Source organism: Eublepharis macularius, chromosome 6 (genome assembly GCF_028583425.1).
Source record: "Eublepharis macularius isolate TG4126 chromosome 6, MPM_Emac_v1.0, whole genome shotgun sequence".
In the NCBI taxonomy this organism is placed as follows: Eukaryota; Metazoa; Chordata; class Lepidosauria; order Squamata; family Eublepharidae; genus Eublepharis; species Eublepharis macularius.
The window spans coordinates 73,881,279-73,903,907 of NC_072795.1; the positions used below are offsets into that span (position 1 = coordinate 73,881,279).

General features: G+C 41.5%; 1 protein-coding gene across 1 annotated transcript; it reads right to left on the reverse strand.

Moving 5' to 3' along the window:
* Nucleotides 1-682: 682 nt before the first annotated feature.
* SMNDC1 (survival motor neuron domain containing 1) lies at nucleotides 683-21,518 on the reverse strand. The gene is made up of 6 exons (XM_054983131.1): nucleotides 21,415-21,518; nucleotides 17,689-17,808; nucleotides 7,885-8,027; nucleotides 6,336-6,497; nucleotides 5,045-5,198; nucleotides 683-2,288 (listed from the first exon to the last, which is right to left on the reverse strand). Exons 2-6 carry the CDS (start codon nucleotides 17,806-17,808, stop codon nucleotides 2,151-2,153), a joined length of 717 nt encoding a protein of 238 aa, XP_054839106.1. The 5' UTR covers nucleotides 21,415-21,518; the 3' UTR covers nucleotides 683-2,150.
* Between the last annotated feature and the right edge of the window lie 1,111 nt (nucleotides 21,519-22,629).

Below are 22,629 nucleotides of genomic sequence, written 5' to 3' on the forward strand. Positions count from 1 at the left end.
AGTGTCATATAGCAAAAGTAAAAAGCTGCTGTGTACACTACTGTGCCCATATTGGGTGTGTGGACTGCATCTACAAAGCACAAAAAAGGGATAAATATATCTAAAGAACTTGGCCCAGATCCAAAAATCCACATCGTAAGCTGCTTTTGAAAGTTGCCTGTATCTCAAGAGTAGATGTCCATGTTGCACAGAGGACTTTAAACAAGAGGCAGATGAACAAAATTTTCTCTGCCTGAGTGGAACTGGTCTGAATGTAGGTCATGTCTTCTCTTTGCCAAAACCCCAAATTTTACCTGTTTTGAAAACAAGACAAATGCTTTCCCTCTCAAGAAAGCTACCTAGTAACTAAATAGTATAGAAGTAGCTGAAGATGATCGCTTCTTTGCTCTGAGATTCAGAATACAAAGTGACTTCCACTATTAAAGAGCAGGACTAACTGAAGAGAGTGCCTTTTTGTACATTTTGATGACAGCTGAATCACAGAACTCACCAAGTGTTTCACCGTTTTCCAGAGAAAACCAGTTTGACTCTTTAAGTTCAACATATTTCCCCCCCCCCGCCCCCCGGTAGACAGCAGTAACAATCCACTTTTCTTACTTTCTGTCTATAGCTTCCATGATTATTTTGGCAGTTATTGTCATTTTTGTACCACAACATTTTAATTCCAGGGGGAGGGACATAGTCAAGAGATTTTAAACACTTTATTTTAATAAAAGTTAAACATACAAAACTGAAATCAACACAGTAATAAAAATTCACCTCCTCCTCCTCCTCTTAACAGGAAGAACCTCTCAATGGATGGATTCTAACCTACTAAATATGGATTTTCAAATCAGGCAAGCTGACAGACATTTTCACCAATCAGTGCATCAACAAATGCTGATGGTACCTGATCTTATTTTAGTTCAGCAAACGAATTACAAAAGGGAACTACAACAACATAATATACACGGGGAATGGAGTCCATATTAATGAGCAATACCATTGAATTATTCAGTAAGAGAAATAACTAAATTCAATCTTGTTCATTAACTTAACCCCTTATTTTACAAAAATAATTATCTACACTGTATACAGGGCTATACATTAACTTTTTGCTTCGAACACATTTTAGAATTGAGAGATGGCACTACTACCATATGGCAGAAGAAAGCAACTGCATCTGCAAGATACAAAAAGGCCAGAACTTTTACATACAGTTTCTCAAATAAAATCAATGTAGCCCAGCAATGCTAATGTAGCTGAAGTTAGACATTCCTTCTGAAAAACTTCCTGCTGCATTTAAATAGTTGGATAAGCCAAAAAGCTGATTCAGCAGAATGGTAGCAAACTTGCTGGACATTATTAATACCACAAATGTATCAAAGAACTTAATTAGTTCTCCGGCAGAAATAACTACTTCCAAATTTATCATTTAACTCTCTCAGTACTTAATATTTTAAAAATTTACTCTGGAAGGTGACTAGAGAAATCTAATTCATCCTATAGCTAGACCCTGCAGATTTCGTATCTAAAATATTCTGTTCATAAGGAAGAAAGATTGCCCTAACTTCTCCTGCCCTGTATATTTCCTGTATATCTGAATTTCAAACTGCATTATTTCTGGCTCATGAATCATCACTAACAGGAGAGTCTTTGGCCCAGATCATTACAACTGTGCAAACCATGGAAGCAGATGTGGGCTGTGCTCAATTAACATTTGACCTTACATTCGAACTAGGATGAAATCCGAGTAAATCTCTTACAGCTTGAGCAACTCTATAAACAGCACCCCACATTTGTCCATGCAGCAAGACAAGAGACTGAAAGCACATTGGCAGGAGCAAGAAAGCTGGGGCAACAATTTTATTATACAATTGTTGGTTCTGACAATAGCCTCACTAAATGCCTGTGAAAACATTCTAGAGCTCTGCAAAGGGAATTTCTCAAACAAACATTTGACTTATGTATATTTATGCTAAGTAAGTTCTGTAACAGGAAGGGGATCATCTCAACAGCTATTGTTTTACTTAAGGCTTGTACCAGCATAAGCCAAGTGATGGTTACAACCATTTTCACTATGCACCAATAGTTTACTTTTAGAAAAATATAACAATAAAAAGATAAATGTAAAGCCCTGCAGAGGTGACGCTTAGCCATTTCCCCCTCTATTACTGAGGCATTAAATGTCTGACATTGTACTTGGATGTATCTTGGTACTGCGTCATGGGTTTGTCTGCAATTCCACATGTTCCAACTCCAACCTTCCCTGTTACACTCTCAGGAGAAGCAAAGATGCTCCGTTTTACCTGTGGAACAAAATAAAACCATAATTTGTATTCATTTCTGAACTTCAAAGACACAAAATACTGCTAGTGATAAATCACATGAATATATGAAGCTGCCTTTAGCAGAATCACACCATTGGCCTATCAGATAAGCAGGTCTCCAATGTCTCTCCATGGTCTTTCATGTCACCTATCTTTTAAGTTAGAGATGCTGAGAACTGAACCTGGGACCTTCTACATGCAAAGTAGCTGCTCTAACATTGAGTTATGGCTTGAAGGTGTACGTGGATTAGTTAAAACAAACTGACATCTTCAACATAAGACAGTAATTTTTCATGACAAATCTAAGACTGTAAACAAAGCACTTGCATTCTAACCATGCTACTAGGCGAGCTTCTTTCAGTAGGAGTTTTAAACAACTCAAATTCATGGAATCAGCTTGTATTCCACAATGGAGAACAAAAGAACAATGTGACATGGCAACTGTTTGTTATTCCTACAAGAAGGCATCTCATAAAACGCTGCTTGCCTCAACAGCACAAGAATCTTTCCCTGAAGACTCCATTAAGGACACCTTTAAGCTGCTGCTGTATACAGTGTTCTTCATGGGATAGCACTGGATACCATTCTGTTTCACTCGCACCAGTGCATTCCTCCACCAAAATAATCCTTTCACCAAGAAAAGAATCTCTTGCTCTGGCATAATGCTTGTGATGGAGCAACGTACCAGCATGAGCAGAACGGAACAGTAAGATCTAACACATTATAATTTACAGTGTGGCATAGAGAGCCAGTGCGGTGTAGTGGTTAGAATGCTAGACTGGGATCTGAGAACCCACAGTTCGAATCCCCACTGTGACACGGAAGCTCGTTGGATAACGCTGGGCCAGCCACACCCTCTCAGGCTAATCTACCTCACATGGCTGTTGTGAGGATAAAATGGAGGAGACTGATGCAAGCTCTTTTCAGTCCCCACAGGGCGAAAAGGCAGGGCATAAATAAAATAAATGCACAACAAGGACTTAAGTCACACAGACCAAGGATCTAAATATCAAAACAAAACTATCTCACTCATACAAATTCTCTTATATTCAGCTTGATCCAATAACATATATTTTGATTAAATCATACTTTACTGCCAGAGTCCCCTAACCTTGCTAAGCCTATGGGAATTACTGGAGGAGAACAGATAGTGGGTGCCACCAACTGCAAAATGGTTGCCATGGCAAGGAGGGGAGGGAGATGACAAAATTATTATTTTTATTATTTATGGTCCGCCTTTCTCACCAAGATACAAGGCAGATTATACAGTATGAGTGAAAACAACAGCTAGAACATTCACTGAGCAAAGTACAATAATGAACAATAGTTGGAACATTCAGTGAAACAGATACAATAGGGAATGGTTGCAGAAAAAAATTTAAACAAGCACAAAGCTGAGCACAGAGATGAAATCTATATGAAACAAAGCATAACTATTTTCCATGGCATGTTTAGCAGCCTGGAAGCTCCCTAGTAGGCATGTATCTACATGAGCAGACAGTACCCAACAGCACTGCATTTAGTCCCCATTCCTACCAAGGCATTTCTCTGAGCTATTTCTTATGACACAATCCTCTAATCTGGGTAGAAAGTCCTCCTGAATAATTCAGTTTTGCATGGCTTGTGGATAGCAGGACATTCCATAAGTTGCAGGTGGCTGTTGATTTTGTTCAACTGCAGGGTGGTATCTGCAGAAGGCCCTGACTAGATGAGCAAAGCTGCTATGGCAGAACATAGGGGAGAGGTGGTCACGCAGATATGAGGGGCCCTGTCCATGAAGGGCTTTGAATGTAACAGTCATGACCTTGAATTGAGCCCGGTAACTGATGAGAAGCCAATGGAGTGACTGCAGAATGCGAGTGATATGCATGCTCCATCTATCTCCTAAGAATAAACGATTTGCAATATTCTCCACCAGCTGGAGTCTAAGTCAGCTTTGAAGAGAGACCTATGTAAAGTGTGTCACTGTAGTCAAGCCTTAATGTTACTGTGCCATGAATCCAGGTGGCCAGATCAGCCATGTCAAGGTAGGGGGTTATCTTCCAGGCTAGGCTGAGTTGTGGGAAGGTCTTTTTTGCAGCCCCATTTACTTGTTTCTCTAGCAGCAGTGCTGGGTCTAGTATAATCCCTTAGTTCTTAACTGAGTCAGCCAGGGTCAACTGAACCCCATCAATGGTATGAAAATGTTAGGAAATTCCAAGCCAGATGTCTTCCTATGTTGCAGGCAGCTGTTTCTGAATGAGTGTTTCCTAAAATCACAACATTGATACCTCCTGGACTCTTCCTGCTTCAATGAGTTAGTGGAAAGACTGTACTGGCTCTTTACTTTGGAAAAGAAGAAAGTGGGTGCCAGGAAAGATATGCGCAGGCGCCATGTTATCAGTGTTTGCATTACTGCATCTTTAAAACTATAATGCAGAGAGGGCCAGAAAAATCATAAAAACTGAGAAACGTGTACCTAAAAGATTACAGTATGGGAGCATCATAGGGCGATCAATATTCTCCAAGTTTTACATGCACAACCGTCTAGCTTTCCATCATTTTCTTATCCTACTCTCAAATGACATCTATCTAACAACATATTAAAATACTATAAAAGAATCTCACTGTTCCTGCTTTGCCTGCAGTATTCTTTGCTTCTCATTGAGCAAGATATCCCAGTGGTGCTTTACAGTTGTATAACTCCTCTATAGTAAGTAACATGTATTTGCTAGATGCTAGCCGCCTGTACAAACCTGGCCCTTTTTGTTTTTTGAATAGGCTCTGTTGTTGAACTGCTGCCATTTGACTTTCTGATCCTCTCGCTCCTGCTCCAGTTCTTTGATTCGCTGAGCCTTTTTCAAAGCTTTCTTCTTTTTATATTCACGTTGCTGAGCAATCATTTCTTTCCTTTAAAAAAGTACAGCAATTAAGTTACTTTTGTAAATCAATTTCCCTTAAAAAAAATCTAAGGATCATGGTGAGCTATAAAAAGAAACTTGCTATATAAGCAAACACTATGAGGGTATATTTTCATACCTCAGACATGATGGCACTATCTTGAGCTGATTAATCTTGTGTTAGCAGCCCTACATCCATACTTTTACCCACTTTACCTATCCCATTTTTGCATGACCAGGAGCTCTGCAGCACTTCAAAGTAATGTTGTCTTCTGGACAGTTACTTCTATATAGCAACTGAACCAGAAGCCCTGCTTTAACTTCTTTTTTGGTCTCAGAACATGTAGACAAAAGCAAGGATACACCGATTAAGAGAGTCTCACCTTGGGATAGGTGAATGTAAAGATAAACTCTCAGTACAATGGGGCTTCAGCTGTCCAGGCCCATTTCATTCTCCAACTGTAGAAAGTGTTGTCATTCCTTCTGTAAAGCAATCTGTGCATTGCAAGTTTCAATAAAGCACAGCAATCCTACTTTCATGCACTACTAAGAACACAGGCTCTTTTTAGAAATCATGTGAACTCTTTGCTAAACAGAAAATAAATCTGGGCTAACTCTGAATTTCCCAGGATAAAATAAGCTACCTTAACAGGCTCAAAACAACTGTCCTGAAAAAACAGAATGACTGCCCCCTTCCCCAGCCAAATTTAAGCAAGATGCTGAACAACCATTTTAAAATTCTGTGCCATAAAGCATAATATTAATTTCTATCATGATTTCATTTCTATCATTTCATTCATATTTCACTATTTCATTTCTATCATTATTTGCCTACTAAATGACCACAACTGAATCAGCCCTGGGATATCAAAACTGTTTTGGATCAAGTTAAAAACACTGACCTAGTTGGGTCTACAAAAATTGGGCAGTTAAACTCATATCCTAAACTTAATCCTAACAGGAAAGGGTGGGGGAGCTTGCTTACATCATCTCTTTATCATACACTATGCAGAGTAAATTTAAAGACTGTGCTTGCTGTAAAGCCATTTTGTGGAGGGATAATCCATTAGCAAGGATAACCTGAGTACAGCATTATCTTAACTCCTATATTATACACTGAAAACTGAAAACAATTTCAGCTACTTACTTAGACATGGGTTTGTTGCCACTGTCTTCCTTTGCTTTCCTTCCTTCTTCCACAGGTTTCAGGTTCAACAGGGGTGTGACTTCAGCATTGCCATATCCCGCAAAGGTGACTGCAGCTGTGCCATTTTCTTCATCTATCTCTTCAATTTCAGCTTCATAACACCTGTAAAGATATCATGGCTGTAAGCATGTGAGTAAAGGTTTAACATTCAACCCTACAAACTTTCAGTTATTAATCTTAAAATTTAGCATATTTCTATTTCATTTTAGACTTGCATTCAAGTCAGACCCAGGAATAAACTCTCTTTGTGTCACTAATCAGTAGTCTGGGACCTAACGTACTGGATGTACTATAAATTTGTGACAATATTAAAGTCCAAGAGAGTCCAAATAAAACTTTGGCTCCATATCTTATGCTACTGCAGAGACAAACATTGCCCCCCTGCAAAATATTTACTATAAAAACAGTTTTTTTCTGTAGGGACAAATTTAGTTAACTGAATTCTGAGGATTAATCCTTGGAAAGACCAGGCTCTAATTTTCACTAAGGTTTCTCAACAAGAAAGTAATTTAAAATGTAATTTAGTAGCTACTCCACTGATGTATTCTTAAGCAAGAACTAAACACTAATATGACAAGAATGGCACTGTGCTAAGCAACACTGAAAGAGAAAAAATAGTGCTTTCTACAAAGCTAACTTTAAAGAAAACATTAAAATATATAATGGATAGCTCTGAAACAGGTTTACAGTGATGAATATTTGAAGATGTTAAGAATACTGTGATGAAAATAATGCTTATTCTATGTTTATAATTTAATTCCTCTGGTATAATTTACATAATATGTGCATCTATGCACGAACAATAAATAATTAAAAACAAAATACTCCACTTATGTTAAAAGGTGTGCTCTTCATGGAGATTATTTGGTTTTTTTCCCCCAAGAACAAGCTCCCAAACTTAAAAGCATCTGAATACACCAGTTTGTATTTATATCACTGTGTTTATCTGTGCAGTCATCCTAGGGGCCAAGGTAGGAGACAAGCCCTGCCACTGCTCAAAGGAAGCAGTTGACTGTTCTCCCCAAACCCAACCATGTCATGCCGCTAGAAGCTGAGGCAGCACACAAGCCCTGGCCCAGGATCTGCCAGGGAACTGTGTTGGCTGCATTCCACTAAGCCAACATGCTCCCACCAATCAGGAGGACTCTGGGGAAGCTGCCGAGGGAGACGAGAGCTTGCTTGCTTTCTTGCACACATGAAAGCACCGCCTGCAGTCATTCTGGAGTCAAAGGGGGAGAGGGAAGAATTGGGATCAGAGACAGCATGCTCAATTGGCATATCACCTTTGAGCCCAGGTCCTCTTTGTAACTGTCAGCCTTTCCATCATCCCTGAAGCAAGATCTGGGTAGAAGGACTGAGCTTATAGTCAATGCTCAACTAGGCTGATCCTCCTCAAAAGGTGGGGAGAGTATAAACCAAAGGGAGGTATCTTACCATGGAATTGAATTATTTCATGTAACTTTTAGAGAAGTTTGTTTTCTACACTTACTGTCCATCTTCACTCCATATTGCCATACATCTGTCTCCAACCTTCCAAGTGTGAATAGGCAGAGTAGAAGCAGAACTATCAGAACTTGTAAGAGTTTCTGAAGGTTGTGTTGAAAGGAGGTCTTTGGTTAATTCTATAACTTCCTGGACAGAAAAAAAGTTTTCAGTCAATGTTAAAGTCTTCCCCACACTCCTGAAAACTCAGTGCCTGACATAATGCTGGTAGGCAAGAAGGAACTTGCCCATGTGTTCTTTCATGCACCCAGTGTTTCATTTGAACTGTGTTGGCTATGCATACAGTGTTGTTAATATGTACAGGATTAGCATTCTACTGAAACACTCACTTAGCCTACGGATCTCTAGCATGCTAAATTTGCCTATAAAGCAGTCAAAAAACAGTGTTGCGCTTACCTGTAACTGTTGTTTGTCAAGTGTCTTCTGTGCAGGCACACATGGGACAGCGCATATGCAGGCCACCCTTGGAAATAATAATAATAATAACAATAACATTCAATTTATATACCACCCTTCAGGACAACTTAATGCCCACTCAGAACGGTTTACAAAGCATGTTATTATTATCCCCATAACAAAACACCCTGTGAGGTGGATGGGGCTGAGAGAGCTCCAAGAAGCTGTGACTAACCCAACGTCACCCAGCTGGCTTCAAGTGCAGGAGTGGGGAATCAAACCTGGTTCTCCAGATTAGAGTCCCACACTCTTAACCACTACACCAAACTGGCTCTCATTCTATAGCTTCATACTTACAGGGGGCGCTCCAATCACCGAGCACGCATGCGTGGAGCCTTCCCACCAAAATCACGCTGTCGATCGGAGCACCCCCCCCTTCCCTCAGTTCTCACTAGCTGCCACAAGACCAGGAACAAGCAACCTTCTTTCACAGCGGGGCAGGAGGGAGGGAATGTGTGCCTGCACAGAAGACACTCAACGAACAACAGTTACAGGTAACCGCAACACTGTTTTTGTTGTTGTTCTTCTGTGCAGTCCTACATGGGAGAGTAACAAGCTATTCACCAGTGGGAGTGAGTGTGAGAAGACGCATGCGAACAGCGAATGAAGTACTGCTGTTCCAAGAGCTGCATCGGTCCTGAAGATCATGTCAACTGAGTAGTGTCGTATGAAGGTGTCTGCTGATGCCCAAGTTGCGGTCTGACAGATGTCCTGAAGGGGAGTTCTCCTCAGGAACACGGCTGATAAAGATTGAGCCCTGGTGTACTCTGACTGTTACAGGAAAGGGTGCTCTTGCTATGCGATAACATCTTCTGATTACTGCAACAATCCACCTGGAGAATGACTGGTTAGAGACAAGTAGACCCCCACATGGACCCGAGCAACAAATAAAGAGTGCTTGTGATTTCCTGAAAGGTTTTGTTCTTTGCAAGTAATAAACAGTGCCCTTCTGGCATCTAGGCTGTATAGTATCCATTCAGAATCTGAAGTGGGATTAGGGATGAACACTGGAAGTGTAACCTTCTGCTGGAGGTGGAACTTAAAGAGACCACTTAAGAGATCACCTTGGGGAGAAACTGTAGACTGGAGTGCAAAATAACCTTATGTTGAAAAAATTGGAGGAATGGAGGGTCCACCCTCAAAGCATCCAACTCACCCACCCATTTAAGGGATGTGATAATAAGGCCACCTTCCAAGAAAGTAGGCCAATACGACTAATGACAAATTCCATTGAGGAACCGGTGCCATTTGAGGGGGAAAGGAGTTTATTGCTCTTTTCAGAAATTGCCTTGAGGCACTGTGGGAGAATACTGTCTTACCAACTATATTTTCATGAAAGGCTGATATAGCTGCTAGATGTAGACAGGCCCCTTTGCAGTAATGAAAAATGGTATTCAAAAATGATGGCAAGAGAACATGTAAAAGGGGAATGCCCCTTATCGGTCAACCGTTTAAGAAATTTGTCCCATTTTAGTTTGTAAGCAGCTCAAGCAGAGCGTTTGTGAGCATTCAAAAGGATCTGAGTCACTTCTGTAGCGGAGGGCTCTTGTGAAAGAGGAGCCATGCTGACAGACTCAACACGGTTGGGTTGTGGTGATAGACTGGTCCTCTCTGTAAGAAGTCTGGTTCCATCAGAAGTCAGATGACTTGGCCCTCAGCCAGTTCCCAAAGAATGGGGAACCAGTCCCTGCGGGGCCATAATGGTGCAATAAGGATACACTATGTCCTGAAAAACACTACTCTGCACAAAGCCCTTGGGAGCAGAAGTATAGGGGGGAATGCATAGTGAAGTCCCTCGTCTCAGGGGACCTGGAACGCATCCCCTATGGAGTTCAGATCCCACCCTACCAGGGAGCAAAATGTTCTGGCTTTTGCGTTGCTGGAGTCTGCAAATCTGCAAATCTGCAAATAAGTCTGCAAATAAGTTGACATCTGGAAAACTCCACTGATGGAATATGGGTTGCTGATCGACCATTCATGGTGAGGGCGAAATAGGCAGCTGAGAGAATCTGCCCTGACATTTGTATGTATAGCCTGAGAGTATATGTTTCTGTCTTTTGCCCACATCCAGATCTTTGTCACCTTGACACACAGGGTGAGTGATGCTGTTCCTCCCTGTTTGCTCAGGTAAAAGAGTGTCGTGGTGTTGTCAGTGTGTATCTGAACCTTCTTCTTGCATAGTAATCTTGCAAAAGAAGTAAGGGAGAAATGGATCACTCCCAATTCGAGTAAATTGATGTGTAGCCCAGACTCACTAGGGGTCCAAGTACTCTGAGTGGAAAGATCCAGACAGTGGGCCCCCAACCTACTAAGGAGGTGTCAGTAGTAACTGAAATCTCTAGGTGTTGCATGCCAAATGGTATCCCCTTGAGAAGGTTATCCTGTAGGGACCACCACTGTACGAAACGAACGATAACCCTTGGGATGGATAGAAGTCTTTCAGGGGAGTCTGTCCGGGTGTTAAAGCATCAAACACACCAGTTCTGAAATGGTACCATGAAGAGTCTGGCAGAAGGGGCTATGCAGGTAGTCGCAGCCATGAATCCTAACACCTTCTGAATGGACTTAGCTGACTAGAAATGATTAGATCCTCGTTATGGTCTGTAAGAAGGTAGCTCTTTCTAAAGACAAAAATGCCCTTCCCTCCACAGAGTCTAACCTGGCTCCAATGAAAAGTATGTTCTGAGAAGGGGATCAGAGAGGATTTTTTCCAGTTGACTAGGAGACCTAAAGACAATATGGTCTGAAGTGTCAAACGTACCTGATTGGCCAGGCGATCTCTTGACTGAGCAACTAAAAGCCAGTTGTCAAGGTACAGATAAATGTGGCACCCCTTGGAGCTAAGAAATCCCACAACAGCAGCCATGCATTTCATGAAGACCCTGGGGGCTGAGGACAACCCAAAGGGGAGGGAAGTTTATTAAAAGATGTGTGTACTATATAGAAACCTTAAGTATCTTCTGTACTGAGAATGGATGCTTATGAGGAAATAGGCATCCTTAACATCTACAACTGCAAACCAGGAACCAGTTTGCAGGAATTGAATGACAGTGGACAAGGTTAACATTCTAAACTTTTCAACTTTAATGAACTGATTTAACTGGCGGAGGTCCAGAATAGGCCTGATTCCACCATCCTTTTCATCAACTAGGAAATATCTAGAATAAAATCCCATCTGGGATTCTCCAGACGGAAAGGCTTGAATGGCCCCTTTCTGCATTAGTTCAGTAATGACAGCATATAGCTGAGGTGAAGTAGGGACCGTAGAGCAGCCCAGAGGGGTCAACGGTAGCAACTCCTGAAAGTGTAAACAATAACCAAACTGAACAATGGAGAGCACCCAAGAGCTGGTTGTTATGGCTTCCCATTGCAGTAGAAAAGGAAGAAGCTTGTCCAGAAAAGTCCCAGAGCCTGCTGCATGCGTGTCAGTTAATCAGAATAGGGACTTTTGCCCCTGAGATTGCTTGGGTGACTGTGGTTGGGATTGCTTATTCCTGGGTTTTGAAGAACGATGCCCTGAAGAGCACTGGTAAGGGCTATAATCTCTCTGCTGCTGCTAAGATTGGTAAGGATACCTATTGGAACGCTGCTGATACTGTTGCCGCCTTTGATAACGGTATCTTGAGCCCTGTTGGAATTGCTGATGTTATTGCTTCTGGCCTTGAGGCGTGATCACTCCCAATGAGCGGGCTGTTTGGTGGTTCTGCTTCATCTGGGTAAGGGGCTCATTCGTCTTATCTGAAAATAAGGAGGGTTCTTCAAATGGGAAGTCCTCAATTTTACTACACTTGTCATGCAGTAGTACTGTTGCCCAGAGCCATGCATGTTGGCACAGGACTACGGCAGAAGCCATGGCACATGCAGAGCAGTCGGCTATTTGCTGGCAGACATTTCCTGCTTTACCAACTTGATGGCTTCACCCTGGAGAATCCATACCACAGGTCTCTTGTCCTCTAGAAGGTCTTGGATGTAGCTAGACAGTTTTTCCCAGAGGAAAAGGTTGTATGAGCCTCTAATTACTTCAAAGTTACCAATTCTGAAATTCAGGCTGAAGAATAGACCTTTCTGTCGATATTGTCAAGTTTCCTTCCCTCACGGTCGACAGGAGACGAGTGAGAGCCATACCTGTATCTGGATTGAACTTCTTCTACAAGAGAAGAAGAGTGTGGGTGAGCAAACAAAAAGGCGTAATCTTGTTGTTTCAATTTATAGTAATGCTCAATTTTTTAAGATGTTGCTGGGGTAGAAGCTGGTCTCTCCCAGATACTGTGTGCAATGGCAAGGAAGTCTTCCACCACTGGAAAGGCTACTAACTCAGGTGACTCAGAGTATAGAGCCTACAAGACTTTAGTTTTCATTTTGGTGGTGGAGGCAGACACATCTAGGTCAAGTGCCTTAGCCATCCTGGGCATCTGCTCTGAATAGAGCCTAAAAGCCTCATTTGGTGACACTGCAGCAGTGTCTCCCACCATTTCCTCTGGAGAGGGATTGGAGGCCACATCAGAAATAACATCTATGTGAGATCCTAAGTCTTCCCCATCATCTTTTTCAGATTCAGAGCATGGTTGGAATCAAGGCCCCGAACTTGCCAGTTCTGACAGCGGTGGATGGCTTGGAACAGACATCATGAAATCCTGCCAGTTTGGGGCAAGGTTCGGAACCGGTGTTTGAAAAGATCAAGGCGTTGGAACCGGTGCAGTTCCCAATGTAGACGGTCTGAGGCTGGTTATAGCCAGCAGCCAGAAACGTCATTGGAACTGTGGGAGTTAAAGAAGTCGGCACCGAGGGTAGCAGTGCTGCAGTTGATTACATCAAATTATCCAGCGGACTCTCCTCCTGATCTTCATGTTGCAAAGAGGGAGTAGGTGGGGGAGACTGAGTAATCTCTTCTTCCACTATCAGAGACACAGATGAAACCAAGTCGTGCTTTTGATGGGTATAAGTTGGTTTCTTGAGGTGATTCGTCTTCAATTTCGACGTCTTTGCGGGCAGTTCTGAAGAGGCCCGTTCCGAGTGTCCCGGTTTGAGAGAGCGCCTTTTAGCTCATTTGGCAGCTCATTTGGCGACTTAGCCAAGGACGGTTCTAAATAAGTAGTTGGAACTGAGTGGTGTGATTTCGAGGGTTCCAAATAAGCTGACCTAGGAGTCGCAGAGGGCTCTGCCCTGGGAAGTAGGTTCCTGCTCAACAGATAATTTTCCCGCCGGCTTACCTGACCCAGATAGCACCATTTCCCATACAGCAGCCTTGAGGCGGGTGGCCTGGTCACTACGAGCTTTTGTAGTAAACTTTTGGCAGATATGGCAAGTTGAAATGTTGTGAGCTTCACCAAGGCAAAGTAGGCACAGGCAGTGCTCATTGGAGTGCGGCATTTTGGTATCGCACTTCAAGCACTTCTTAAATAGTGCTTTCTGAGACATGGTGCAATTCGATCGACAGAAAAGATGAAGAGTCAAGAAAAGCAGGAAAAAGAATTAAAGAGAAAAGCAAGCCGGAGCGGAACAGAAACGAACCTCTAAGGTGGTGAGAGAATTGAGAGAAGGGGGATGCTACAATTGACAGCGCAATTTCGGCAGGAAGGTGCCGCACATGTGCGCTGGGTGATTGGAGCGCCCCCTGTAGGTATGGCGCTATAGAATCGCTTTCTGAGGTTGGCCTGCACATGTGCTGTCCCATGTGAGACTGCACAGAAGAAAGATGACAAACTCTAGTTAAAATGGGACACTGAGCCTGAGAAAGATCACACAAGTACATGATGAAATTGCCTTATATGGAGTTTGACCATCAATGTATCAATGTCAGTATTGCCTACTCTGGCAGTGACTCTCCAGAGACTCATGTAGAGGTCTTTCACATCACCTATCACCTGATACTGAAGATGCTGGGGACTGAAACAGGGACCAACTCTAAGCAAAGCTGATGTTCTCCACTGAGCCATGGCCTTGCCCGCAAAAGGCAAGTTCTTTTTGCCCGTGTGACATTTAAATCAGGCCTTATCCAGTATACATCCATACTAGTCCCGAGCTGATGCACACAGCACCATATCCCACTTCAAGAAATGCATGGCAGTTAGGTAACCTTGCAGCAGGAGGATCAAGAGTGCCATACAGAAATCACTCAGCTACATTTTTTCTTTGATTAATTATAAATGTGATTTTATCGCATGGTATATGAGCATGGATAATGCACGGAAGTAATGCAATTTTAACAGCTATTTAAAAATAAAAGATAGACTACAGAAAGGGGCAGGCAACTGCTTTAGTGGAAGGAGAGAGACTTGCCAGTGTTGCAGTTTCACATTGCCCCTGCTGAAGAAGGGATTATTGAGCCTTTCAAAAAGAGTTAATATTAAAAATTAATTTAATGTTTACAAACTGGTAATTACAAGAGGAGAAATACCTCCTTTGTCATTGATGATGTTCATGAGCCAGCAAATGTTTGTTGCAGTCCCATAACCAGTTTCTCAGCAATTTAACTTTTTTGTTTGAATACCAGGTAACTATACAATCATCTCAGATAAACACACACACAGAAAATAACATTTTCTCTAAAAGATATCTATAAATAGTAATCCATTTGCTTCCAGCTCATATACAAGCAAAAAGAAAAAAGTGATTTAATACAAATATATTTTATGATGTGACCCTCTTGTCTTTTGCTCTCCAAAATTGACAGTCAAGTACAGAACTTTGTGGAAAAGGCCAGTTTCAAATGAGAATGTGGCAAAGAAAATTAGCAGAACAGACCTTATAATAAAAGCCTTTCATATAACATGGCGTAAAGAACAGAAGGAGAACCAGAACTAATATTGAACACACTTGAATCATATTCTAAAGACCATATGAAGATTCTAAATAATGTGTTAAGCAGCACTAAATGTTTATATTTTTCTTCGGCAATTCAAGCGTAGTATTCTGTAACTTCTTTAAAAAATGAAAATCCAAAGGAATACAGACATTCAACACTGAGAAATAAAATAACTAACATGTAGCGACCTGAAAGAACTTGTGGGGCATCTCATTTTCCCTTCTCCCATCATGTTCTCTTTCCCTTCCTTACCTCCAAAAGCCTCTTCCCCCACTTCCTGGTTCCTTCTCTCTTTCCCACCCTTCTTGCTGGGGGGATTTCACTTTCCCCTCTATCCCCTTCCCAACTCTTGGATTCTACTCTGAAACACTAACCACTACACTACACTGGCTTTAGTGGGGAAACCAAGCCTGAAATACTGGCTGAACTGTTATGGTTGCCGAGCAAGAGCCATTGAGGGCCTCTAGTTAAAGCGTCTTTTATCGTTTTGGATTTTTAAAACCCCCAATGTATTTATTTTTTTTAGACTTCAGATTTTTCTGCAAACTGGTGGCATTTTTCAGGTGTGTAGAAAGATCTGTCATGTCCATTGTGGCAGATTGCACATTTTAAAAAGCCTGGAAGGGCTATACAGCTGCAGGACTGTTAAGAGTTAATCCTTCACAGAATCAGAGAGCTTTGAGTGATAGGCTAATCCAAGGGATCCGATTGGGTAGCATAAACTGGAAAGAGGAGGGTCTGTTTTTAGTCCTAGCAGAAAGAGGAATCAAGCGTGAAGAGTTGGGAGACAGAGTCCTAACGGACAGCAGTTTTAACACTGGCAGGAGAACAGGAGAAAGTTGGCAAGGAAGTTTGAGAAGTAGGAGCAGACTCCCAAACAGGCCAGAGAAAGGGGACAGATCTTCCAAGGAGAGGAGATTTTCCCTACCCAGTCAAACAGGGAGGTAGCTCTGGAGAGAGGGTTGGAAACTGCCTGTGAAGACAGTCAGATTCCATTAACGGCTGAAGGAAAGCACTGGTGTTTGGAGAGAAGGAGATTGGAGTACTAGAATGTGGGTACCAGCATTCCTAACTCCAAAAGTGAGAGAATACTAAAAGAAAGTATACTAGAGTGCTTGGGGAAAAACAAGAGAACCAAAGCCTCAAAACAGAAGTCTTTAAATATCTGTGAAGAGCGTAAGAGCTGAAGTCTGTGCATGTTCTGATTTTACCATATATAATTCAACATATATATATATAATTTATACACACACACACAGACACACACATACATATACAAATACAAAATTTTAAAAATGCCTCTGGTGCCATTTCTGTTGTTTAAGGATGAAAGAACGTCATATCCGTTTATGGCTCCAGTCTCCAGATTTAAGTATCCTCAGATCAGGACCATTTGGCTATTAGTATATTAGATAAGCACTACTACCAGATTTTGATTTTTAAGCACATCTAAATGGTCAACTTCCAAGACTTTAAGACAAATAAATATGTAATTAAAACTAAACCATGTTTCACCGTAATAATGTATTTTTGATAGAATATTTTAAAAATGGAAACAATATCTTGCATTGTAACTAAGTAGCTTTCCCAGGATGATTGTAATTAGTTAATGAGTTACCGTTTAATGAAACCCTCTGGTGCGGTTCCCTACTCCTGGAACATCCTCCACCTTTCCCCATTTTGACAAACTTAGGGGTGGCATGCTAACAGGGGCCAAACACTTACACAATGCCTCTCTAGCCACTTCACTACATAGGGACAGACTGTACAGATTACCACCTCTGCAGTTTACAAGTTCTTTTCCACTTTAAAGGAGGAAAGCCACAGTGAAATCCCACCTCACTCCAGCTGTTGCAAACTGAATAGGAAGGGAGTGACCGTGCTGCACACTGCATCCTTTAAAGTGGCGAAATGCTTGTAAATACCAGGGCAATAACTTTCGACTGGCAAACATTTTCTTCATTTAGACATGACCAGTCCAGGAAACACTGCCCACATTCTAATTTGGCAACATGTGTAATTAGTGACATCCTCACATGCTATACAGTCTCTGACTGGCTGGGCTTGGAACCTCTCTAAAAAGTAGAGAGTCCAGTAGCACCTTTAAGACTAACCAACTTTATTGTAGCATAAGCCTTTGAGAACCACAGTTCTCTTTGTCAGATGCATCTGACGAAGAGAGCTGTGGTTCTCAAAAGCTTATTCTACGATAATTTTGGTTAGTCTTAAAGGTGTTACCGGACAGTTTACTATTTTGCAACTACAGATTAACATGGCTAACTCATCTGGACCTAAAAAACAGAGGAAAAGATGGTGCTGAAGCAGCAACAGCTCAAAGAAAAAAGAGCATCAAGAATTATCTCCCCCCCCCCCAAAGCATAGTGTTCACCACAAAAACGCTTGCTGGTTTGTTACTACTTCCAAGATGTACTCCTTGCCAAACAGGAAAGACATAGAAAAAGTTCTGTATTATATAAAAAAGTAAATTTTCTCATGCAATATGTAAAGATTTTGCTTTTTAATTCTCACCTGTAAGTCTTTCTTTAATTTTAGTAAATCCTCATTATCTCCATTTCCAGTTAAAGCAGCTTCAACTTGTTGGAGCTGAGCTTTATAGCTAGCTAATTGTTTTGCGAGGTCTTCGGACATCTGTCAGAGAAAAATTATTACCAAACAGAAGGTAGTACAAAGCATTTGAAAAACTGGCTTCTGAAAGTAACATGGTCACTTCAAAGTTAAATAATTAACAATGGCACCCTAAGCAGTTATACGCTTCTCAGCCGATTTATTTTAATGGGCTTAGAAGGATGTAACTTTGTTTAGGATGGTACTCTCAGTTTACAGAATTCTACTGCAAGTCTCTACTTTCAACATGAACCAAGTTTAAAAAGATCAGTGATATTTCAATTTTTCATCAATATTGTTGGATGTATTTATTAATATCTGTCCTTCTGCCCCATTTGATACTTAAAACAGTTTAATTTTTTTATTTAAAACTATTATGATCAACACATAATTTATTACTAAAAACAATCATTCTACCAGCAGCAAATTCTATGACACTAAAACCTTGGCAAAACATTATTATCTTGACTCATTTCTAATTTCTTTAAGAAATTTTTATCAGGAAGGCCTGGGCTTAATCAATCTTATAAAACTGACAAATTCATTCATCAACCATGTAGTTTCTGATATTGAAGACATATGAAGCAAGACTTCACATGAAGAATTCCTGAATGAGAGGATACGTATTGAAGTCAAAAAAGCACAATCAACTGTGTCTAAAACCAACCAGCACCCAATGCAACTAGTTTAATAACAGCAAGGTATGATATCTGCAATAAGTCAATTATTTTATTTTAGAAGACTGATATCCTGTTTTTATTATTTGTGGGTGCTTCAAGTGATCAATAATTTTTAAAAAACAACAATAATTCAATGGTAAGCAAATGCTAACAATAGAGCTGCAAACCAGATTTAAAACCCAAGGAAATAAAATGCCATTCCATTTTTTGCTCTGAAGAAATCTGCCTTCACATTTCTCAGCAGGAAAACCTGTAAAGCAAGGGATAGATGCACCCCCTGTGGGTGAATCAACAGCTACGCAGTCCAAACTTGACTTTCCAAAGTTTTATCAGCAACCATGTTAAACATGTTGTCAGTAATTAATTTACTGAATCACATTCCTTCCTGTGGCTGGTTTCCCCTACTAGTTCATCAGTGCTAAACCACAGCATCACATGCAAATTTGAAGTCCTGATGTCAACAGTGCCAGGAAGGGGACCAACCATTTATGAGACTTACAGAATTTTGCACATGCTCAAAAAGAAACACACATAGTCAGAAGTGATAAGTTTTGGCTCACTGAGTGTTATCTCATGCTTCTCAGCCACCCCTTCTCCTTGCTTCAATCCTCTAAAAAGATTCTGGCTTGACTGTTTGCCAACTTGAAGTTACCTAGCACATAAAACTGGAAGTTCTGTCCCTAAATTCACATAATCAGATGCTGACCTTGATTACTTAGTGGTGAGAGAAATAAATATTATGTACTTCAGGCAAGTCTGATCTCATCAGATCTCAGAAGATAAAACGGGCAGCCTTGGTTAGTAATTGGATGGAAAACCTCCAAAGAAGACCAGGGTTGTAGAGGCAGGCAATGGCAAAGCCCCTCTGTTAATCTCTTGCCTTCTTGCCTTGAAAACCCCAGCAGGGGGTTGCCATAAGTCAACTCTGACATGATAGCACTTTCCACCACCACAGTCCCTATGCTATAGGTCATTTATAGTCACATTTCCAAACCAGAATCCTGGAGCAGAAATGACAAGTAAAGCTGCCACCATCACAATAGTCTCTCATTCTCAACCATTCTCAATTGTTTTGGTACATCAAACAGCCACACAGCCACTATTTGGCCAAATTTTCTTCTCTTAGCCTTAGTTTCCCATCTGTATAAGGGAATGAATTGGGGGTCTTGAACAGATTGTGTTTAACAAGCTTCTACTACAGACTAATGAACTTGTAGAAGTCACTTTAGATGGAGGGAGGTGAAAATCTGGAATGTAGAAGGAGAGCATCCAACTTAATGGTAGCACTTCCTTTCAAAAGTCAAAACCAGCAGCAATCCAGACTGACAGGTCATATATAAGTCCAACAACTAAAAAATATAAATAAAAATAACTACAATGATATGCTGTATATTAGAAATAATGGTTTAAGTTGAGAAATAGAGTGGATACACAAACTGTAAAAAGCAAATTGCCTAGTGTTACTGAGAAGATGGAGGCACGAATGTATTACTGCCCCTGTCCCCCTCCTCCACCACAGTGCCCAGACTTACTTCTACAGGTGTTGAAAAATATGGCTAGCATAGAATAGTAATGATATCAGCTTATGTAATTCATTAATGTTGTAGAGCACTTGAGACATTTAACAATCAGATCTTGACTGTTACTCAGTAATAATACCTGATTCATGTGTTACCAAAACCTGTAGCTGTTGCTTCTTTATATCTAAATCTTCACCCAAACATTACTGGTGGGGCAGAAGATTTAGATATAAAGAAGCAACAGCTACAGGTTTTGGTAACACATGAATCAGGTATTATTACTGAGTAACAGTCAAGATCTGATTGTTAAATGTCTCAAGTGCTCTACAACATTAATGAATTACATAAGCTGATATCATTACTATTCTAGGGATGAAGGGAATGAAGATAATATCTCTGTTCTAAGCACATACACTTGGATACAAGCTCCACTGGAAACAAATAGGACTTGTTCCTAAATAAAAAGTGATCAGGGTACAAGAAACTGGAGCCACATCAAGAAATCCACAAAAGCGCTAACATCAAATTCAGTAATCTTGAAGGCTTTGACTTGTACTTTCCCTTTTTAACTCCAAGAAGTTTTAATTAAAAGTCTCACAGGTTTGACACAGATGCAACTGCAATTATTAAGCTCTCTCTCTTAAAAAATACTCTGATGATGATGAGCTTCACTTTATTATTTGATACATTTGTCACATTAGTAGCAATTTACATACACAGCACGAGTTATTCATTCCCGCCATCAGCTCCTTGAAAGAAGAGCAGGACAAAAAAGTATCAGAAAGAATTATTAGGAAGCTTCAGCTAATTTCCAAAGGGAAATCAAGAAGGTGGAAGCACAGACTGAAATCCTGGAGAAAACAGCTATTATAAGCGAAGAATTCATCATGAGGAGTGAAAAAGCCAGAAGAGGGCGGACAGTCAAAGGTCTCGGGTTGCCAACCTCCAGCTGGGCCCTAGAGGTCTCCCAGAATTACAACTGATCTCCAGGCGACAGAGATCAGTCACCTGGACGAAAATAGCTAATTTGGAGGGTGACATCTATGGCAATATACCCTGGTGTGGTCCTTCATCTCCTCAAACCCCGCCCTCCCTAAGACTCCACCCCCAAATCTCCAGGATTTTCCCAACCTGGAGTTGGCAACTTCAGGCCTCCCTCCCCTTTTGGGACACAAAGCCCATGGCACTCAGGAAGGCTTCAGAAAGCAGCAAGAGAGGAATGGAGAGGAGGGCCAGCACCGCAGAGAAGAGGAAAGTGGACCTACAGAGGCCCGGAAAGGAAGGGCGCCAGGCCAAAGAAAGAACCATGGGGGAGCAAGCTCCAGAGAGGCCTGGCGCTCGGGGCTCGCAAAGAGTCGGCCAAGGCCGCGCTCCCTTCGGGCGGAACTCGCAGAGGGAAACGCCAGGAAGCGCCAGCGCCCCGGCCTCACCTTGGCCTCGCGCGCGGAGGGCCGTTCTCGGTTTCGTCAGGCCTCGGCGAAGGGCTCTGCGCGCGCAAGTCTCCTTCCTGCTGCTCCTAGCGACGCCTTCGAGAACCCGGTCGGCTGAAAGGAAAGATCGCGAGAAAGTCGCGCAAGGAGAACGGGAACTGAGGGGCCGTGTCACGTGACCACTGCCGGTTGCACCAAGGAGAGGCAACAGTAACGTGGTTCAATAGATATTTCAGGCTCTCCGGCGCGGGCTGGGTCATGCTTTACGTGCAAGGAAATAACTGGCGAGTGTACAAAGGAGCTTGAATAATAACTCTTTAATATAACAGACGTGTAAAATGTCGCGCGGGGGCTGGGGGAGTGAATTTCGTTGTGGTGCTTTTTGACGTAATCTTGTTCTCTAATCAAAGAAATTTTTACTGTCAGGGTTTCCGCTTTTTCATTCTGGGTTTCAGTTAATACAAAATGAAATGGGGAAGGGGTAAAAGCCGGAATGGGCATTAAACAAATAGTGGTACTGAAAAGAACAGTGGGATGTATTAAAGACATTGGAGAACAGCATTTTAGAAATGAAAACATGAAAATATCATGCTTTTATAACCTTTCCCCAGCCAAAATGCTCCCAGAAGAGAACAAAACAGGCGCGAACGGGCTATAAAGAACTGGTAGTACCACAAGAAATTGGGAAGCATTAAAGACACAAGAGTTCAAGGGACATACTAAAACTAAGGACACCGATTGCCCATAGACAATACGTGATTGCCAATAGAGAATGCATGATTGTCCATAGGGAAGAATGAAGACCACGCTTGCCCATAGAAAATAATGGAGGCTATGCTTGCCCGTAGGCAATAATATAGAGCACGCTTGCCCTTCGAAAATAAGTCCATGCTTGCTCGCAGGGAATAATGGAAACCACTCCTCATGGAGGGCTTAGATCCTCCTTACCTTCCCTCCGAAGTTCCCTCTAAGCTGTGCAGTATAGAGAGCCAAAAATCTATTTCGTGAGCAGAAACAGCAACTTGCATTAAAGTTTTGAGCGCACCTCCTTTAAAAAAAAAAATTCTGTGGACAAACATCCAAAACATACAAACATAAAATATAAACTACTTTGATTTGTATTACAAATCATATATTTATATGAAACATACTTCTAATTGGTTGTAATATTTCATTTGACTGTTGGGTAAATTAGTTTTTAGAACCTAACCATAA

Bases quoted from the DNA above. Each gene is read 5' to 3' on its own strand.
- SMNDC1 (XM_054983131.1), bottom strand. From the start codon at position 17,808: ATGTCCGAAGACCTCGCAAAACAATTAGCTAGCTATAAAGCTCAGCTC. The intron at 6,498-7,884 runs GTAAGTGTAGAA...ATATCTTTACAG, and splicing joins ATATGGAGTGAAGATGGACA to GTGTTATGAAGCTGAAATTG. The intron at 2,289-5,044 runs GTTTGTACAGGC...TTTGTTCCACAG, and splicing joins CAAAAAACAAAAAGGGCCAG to GTAAAACGGAGCATCTTTGC.